Here is a 6,434-nt window from a genome sequence, read left to right on the forward strand (position 1 = left end):
ATATGATTTTATAAAATCTTAAGTCATTAATTAAGATATATTGTGATATCTTTTTCGATATTCTATAAAACTAAACAGTTGATTTTATACTAAATACAATTTAAAGAGATAATATTATAAAATATAAATTTTATATTGGTTTTGGATCTCTCTCCTATTATTCTATAAATATAGCTTTATTCCCCTCTGTGGTCTTCTTATTATGAATCTTCTAGAAGAAAAAACGCATAATCGTACTCTGGATCCAGGAAGAGTTCCATGGAAGCCTCGCTCCTCGCGAAACCCTATTGTTCGATCGTCACGCGATCGGTGTGGTCCTCAAACCTCGATTCGGAGTTCGATTTGATCCGCTCCGTCATTGATTCCTACCCTCTCATCGCCATGGACACCGAATTCCCCGGCGTTGTTGTTCGCATCCACGGCGGCGCCGCCGGAGGTTTCCGACACCAGAATCCCGCGGATCACTACGCCGTACTTAAGGCCAACGTGGACCGCCTGCACCTGATCCAGGTCGGACTCACCCTCTCGGACCGCGACGGGAACCTACCGAACCTCGGAACCTCCGAACGCTTCATCTGGGAATTCAACTTCAGGGACTTCGACGTCGCGCGTGATCCCCACGCGCACGACTCGATCGAGCTGCTTCGCAGCCAGGGCATCGATTTCGACAGGAACCGGGAAATCGGTATCGATTCGGGGCGTTTCGCGGAGCTCTTGATGTCGTCGGGGATCGTGTGCAACGACGACGTGAGATGGGTCACGTTTCACAGCGCGTACGATTTCGGTTACCTGGTGAAGGTGCTGACGCAGCGCGCGTTGCCGAAGGACCTGGTCGATTTTCTGCGGCTCGTGGTGGTTTTTTTTGGGGATAGGGTTTTTGACGTGAAGCACATGATGAAGTTCTGCTCGAACCTCTATGGCGGTTTGGACCGGGTTTGCAAAACCCTGAATGTGGACCGGGTTGTTGGGAAGTGCCACCAGGCCGGTTCGGATAGCTTGCTGACACTGCACGCTTTTCAGAAGATTAGGGATGTTTACTTTGGCAACAAAGATGAAGGGTTGGTTAAGTTCGCTGGTGTTTTGTATGGTTTGGAAGTTTAGTTCTTTGGCTATGGAATCTAATTTTATAAGGAATAATTTAATATAAAATTATAAAAATTACCTGTTGATTTGTTTATTTCTTTTTCTTTACTAATTGCATACCTTTGGGTTATCAATGAAATTAGTTCTTTTTTTCTTTCTATTACATTTATGCAAAAATGAAGTCTCATTGTAGAGAGAATAGAGAGAAAAAGCTAATGTAACCACTTACTTTTATATGAGTGTGTTGCAGCAATAACAGGAATTTTATTCCCATAGTAAATACACAATTACTGATGCACTGTAATAAAATTTAACAAGAGGAAGCAAGTCTCATCGATTTCAAGTTAACAAATTTTGTTCCCATACAAGTAGTTAAACCCTTGCTTGTAAGGAAGCTGCGAGAGAGCAAAATTATTTTCATCTTCTGCAAATTCATTATTAATATTGTACGGAATGATATGATGCTTACTAGAAAATTTTGTGTTGATGCATGTTCATTGATCCATAAAGCTATTTCTGTGTTATTGAAGACAAAATGGGGTCTAGGCCCTCTTAGTTGACTCCAATTCATTTTGGTTGAAAAACCTTCCCTAGTAAATAAAACTCACTTATTTAAGATGTATTCCAGTATTTGGATGATTTCTATCTTTGGGTTGCAAAAGCTGCTTAATTGAAGAACATAGCATGTATGCTAGATTCAATGGCAACATGTTTCTTGGCTTTTGGATGAAAAACATAATAGTTGAAGAGCATAGCATGGATAGTAGGTTCAATTCAATTGCAACATGTTTCTTGGCTTATGGATGACTTTTATCATTGGGTTGCAAAGACTGAATTTTGTTGAAGAGCATATAATGTATAGTAGGTTCTTTTGCAACATCCCTTTGCCTTCTTTCCTTGCAGTTGCATCTTTTTCTTAAAATTTAATTAGACAGATAAGAACCTGTCATTTAATTTTATTTTTTTATTTTTTAAAAAAATTTCTTTCTACATATCAATGTAGCTTGTAAAACCTTTATTAAATCAAACGAATAAAAAATGTGCTCCAGAATAGTTGGTTATACTTTTGGAACTTGTTGCAAGTAAATATTCAATTATCTAATCTGGTATGCTTTCTCAATAACCCCTCCCCCTCTCCTCCTCCTTACTTCCTGGAGAATGCTATTGGTACTATAAATATAAGCCATTCTCATTTGCTATATACTTTTCTTGTTCCACTGATTTTTTGTTGTCCCGAGGAAAGAATCTTGCTGGTGGTCACTTTTGTCTGGAAATATCACTAGAAGCTCTCGCTGAGTCTTGTGGCATGTCTTGACTTTGGAATGAGGCAACTTCCCCTAAATGTTCCCTCATGAAAAAAAAAAGGTTCCGAGGGAAACAACTATGGTTGGCATAACAGATTCAGTCTTGTATTTAAACTTCTAAGGTTGATTGCTAGTCGCTGAACTAATATTTGATTAGACAATATGTGCAAACTTTCCTGCATTATGCTTTTCAATTTTGCTATTTCTTCATTTTATGGTTCTGAAGATATTTTTTTTATTTTAAAACCAAGGAAATAAAAAACGAAATTACAGACCCCTACCTACATGAGACCAAGGATCACTTCTGTGATCATTTAACAGCAAACTAATACACTCCTCGGGGGGTGTATCTAACAAAACTAAACCCCAATCAAGAGAAATTGCCATATTAGCAAATCCAATCTGCTACCCAATTTCCTTCCCGGAGCACATGAACCAAATCCACTTGCCAATCAGAGGTCAACATATTGCTTGCTTTGTTTATCAGTCCCACCAGAGGATGATTCTCAGCTACCCCATCTTTTATCATTGCTAACGCCACATGAGAATCACTCTCCATGATTACCCTCCTGAATCCAAGCTCCCAAGCTGTTTGGAGACCCAGGTAAATCCCCCAGATTTCTGCTTTCACTGAATTACAAGGACCCAAATTCTTGGCAAAGCCTTTAAGCCACTGGCCAGAATTGTCTCTCACTAGCCCACCACAACCACTGTGCCTGTTACCATGCTTAGATGATCCATCTGAATTTACTTTCACCCAGCCGCACGGAGGAGGAATCCATTTCATTAGGCTCTCACATATGGGTTTATGCTTTAACCCAGCTTTCCTGTACAGAAATTGTGCCTCATCAAAATTCAACAAAAACGTCTGGGCCAGCCTAACAGATTTCTCAGCACTCACTCTTTGATTCTCAAAAATAAGTTCATTTCTACCCTTCCAGATGAACCAGCATATTAAGAGCCAAAGAAAATATCACCCCTGACTCCTCCCAGCATGCACGACTTTTCTTCTAGATTTTTGTCCAGCCACGGTTGAAAGGGGAGAGAGTAGAAGTCAGCCCACAAACCTGGATCGATCACCATGTTCCACACTTCCTTGGACCAGATGCAATCTCTCATCACATGAAGGCAGCTCTCAGGAGCATCATGGCATCTAGAACAAATGCTGGTGGTAGCTAAATGTCTCTGGACCCTCTTTTGGTTAGTAGCAGGTTCTCCCCATACAGCAGCCACAGGAAGCTCTTGACCCTTGGAGGTCCATCCCAGCTCCAAATCCTATCCCATTGGAAATTCAGTTGGGTCACATCTTCATCATATAACATCTTCCAAGCCGATCTAGTTGAGAACTTCCCATCTTGGGAGAAATCCCACACCACCCTGTCTTCATCCCCATCAGGATCAGGAGGGCAAACAACTGCAATAGCCTGCAAGGCTGCCTGTGACAACACTGCCTCAAGCTCCTGCCACTTCCAAAATCCCCTTGAATCCACCATGCTAGTTATATCTGCATCTCTGCTGGACAGTGGAATTTCCTGGATCGTGTGGTTTTCCAAAGGCCCAATCTTCAGCCATTTACTCTTCCAAAAAAGGGTTCCTACTCCATTTCCCAACATGATCCTTGATCCTTCATAAACTTTGGGCCACACCCTATGGAGACCCGACCAAAGATTGGAAGCAACAACCTTCTTAGGAATATTTGGAATTAAACCATTTTCCACCTTGTATTTATTTTTAATCACCTGAACCCAGAGATCATTTCTACCAGTTAGGATCCCATGACCAACTTTCATTAGATTGGCTCTATTATTTATTCTCAAGCTCCTGATCCCCAGTCCACCATCTTTTTTTTTCTCTGCAGACCACACTCCAAGCAGTGGCATGGGTTTTCCTCTTCTCCTGGCTTGAGCCCCAAATAAATCCCCTCATCTTCTGTTCTATTGCATCACAGGTACCTGCAGGAATCAAAGCTGTTTGCATAGTATAGTTAAGAAGTGCAGCCAAGACTGAATTCGTGAGGACCACTCTACCAGCCATGGACATGGATTTCTCCTTCCAAGCACTTAGCCTGCTGTTTGTTTTTTTCCAAAATGTGTCTAAAAGTACTCTTGCTCACTCTTTTGTGAAGAATAGGAACTCCCAAGTACTTTCCTAGATCAGCAGTGATAGAACACTTCAGGGGCTGACTCAATTCACTTTTCCTAGTGTGATTGACATTTCTGGAGAAAAAACATCTGGTTTTAGCAAGGCTGATCTTCTGGCCCGAAGCCTTGCAGAACTAGTCCAGAATATTTGCAATGAGCTTGGCTTGACTCAAACTAGCATCAGCAAATAAGAGCATGTCGTCTGCAAAGAACAGGTGTGATAATGGGGCCCATTCCTTCCCAACTTTACAGGACTCCAGCCTTTCTGCTCAACAACCTCATTAATCAAATGCCCCAATCTCTCAATGCATAAAACAAATAAATAGAGAGATAGGGGGTCCCCTTGTCTAACCCCTCTTGTAGACCTAAATTCTTCTGTTCTGGTACCATTCCACAAAATGTCCATAGAAGATGAAGTCACACACTCCATAATGAGTTCCACCATTGATGTAGTCAAACCAGTTAGGATGAGGGTATCCTTCAAGAATTTCCAGTTTACCCTATCATAGGCCTTCTCCAAGTCTACCTTGATGGCCATCCACCCTTTTTTTCCCTCTCTTAGACCTCATAGAGTGAAAAATCTCTTGGCTAATAATTATATTATCCGAAGCATGTCTACCCTTTATAAAGCTACACTGGTTGGGCATAACTAAGGAGCTCATGTGATTTTTCAACCTGGATGTTATCACCTTCGTGACTATTTTGTACACAACATTGCATAAACTAATAGGCCTGAACTGGTTTATCATCTCTGGAATCTCTACCTTAGGAATCAAGCAGATAAGGGTCTGGTTTATGTTGGACACTTTTTTGGGTCCTCAAAAATCTCCCTAATTAGCTCCACAACAGAGAACCCCACTTTCTCCCACTGGGTTTGAATAAAAATTGCATGCAGCCCATCAGACCCAGGGGCTTTGTATGGATGCATGCTAAAGATAGTGCTCTTAACCTCCTCAGGTTTCGGAATACTACCAATACCTTTCCAACTCCCATTTTGAATCACATGAAATCTATTCCCAATGTTAAGATCAGTTAAAATACCTTGACTTTCCTCCACATACAGGTTCTTGAAGAAATTCCTGGCCAACAACTTAAGTTCTTCAGGATCCTCAACCCAGATGCCATCCTCTTTTCTCAAAGCCTTGATCTTGTTCCTCCTGCTTCTGGCCACTGTAGCAGCATGAAAAAATCTGGAATTTCTGTCCCCAAAGGCCAGCCAGTTACACCTGGACCTTTGGAACCAGGTTAATTCTTCCTGAATGTAATAAGCATTCAGTTCCTGCCAAAGTTTCCTATGGAGCCTCTCCAGAGCTTCATTTGGTCCTTTGTTAAGTTGGATGTCTACTCCCCTCAACCTCCTTTGAATCTGGAACTTTTTTGTTTGCTCCTCCTTGAACCTACCATAATGCCAAGAAGTAGCATCTATGTGGAACTTATTCTTAGCAGAAGTCCACTCCACCTCCTTGTCCCAACAACCATCCACCACCTCACAGAAGCTAGGATTAGTTAACCAGGCAGCCATGAACCTAAAGGGTTTAGGACCATCAGAGGATAATTTTTCACTTGCTTCTTTTAGTATTATGGGTCTGTGATCAGATCCATAGAAATGGAGGTGACCAACAAATCTGTTTGGGAAACTCCTAAGCCATTCAACATTCCCAACCACTCTATCAATCCTTTCTTGCAATGCTCCTCTTCTCCAGGTAAACTTTGGGCCAGAGCATCCTATGTCAGACAGACCACTCTCACAAAGACAGTTATCAAATTCCTTCATACTATCCCAGCAGGCTACAGCACCACCTTGTTTCTCCCCAACCTCCAGTTATGCATTAAAATCTCCCATAGCAACCCAATTGCCAACAACATTCGAAGCAATTCTTTGTAAATTGTCCCACAGAGATCTCCT

The 6,434-nt window shown here is 41.6% G+C and overlaps 1 protein-coding gene across 1 annotated transcript; it reads left to right on the forward strand.

Moving 5' to 3' along the window:
- The first annotated feature begins 200 nt into the window (after nucleotides 1-200).
- Nucleotides 201-1,244, forward strand: LOC133297173 (probable CCR4-associated factor 1 homolog 11). The gene has a single exon (XM_061496270.1). It carries the CDS (start codon nucleotides 259-261, stop codon nucleotides 1,099-1,101), a length of 843 nt encoding a protein of 280 aa, XP_061352254.1. The 5' UTR covers nucleotides 201-258; the 3' UTR covers nucleotides 1,102-1,244.
- Nucleotides 1,245-6,434: the final 5,190 nt, after the last annotated feature.

The sequence above is a fragment of the Gastrolobium bilobum genome, unplaced genomic scaffold, assembly GCF_033153095.1.
Source record: "Gastrolobium bilobum isolate Gb01-03AN ecotype WA unplaced genomic scaffold, APGP_CSIRO_Gbil_v1 utg14417, whole genome shotgun sequence".
Classification (NCBI taxonomy): domain Eukaryota; kingdom Viridiplantae; phylum Streptophyta; class Magnoliopsida; order Fabales; family Fabaceae; genus Gastrolobium; species Gastrolobium bilobum.

What these genes read in the sequence shown, in the direction of transcription:
- LOC133297173 (XM_061496270.1), top strand. Translation starts at nt 259, where the DNA reads ATGGAAGCCTCGCTCCTCGCGAAACCCTATTGTTCGATCGTCACGCGA.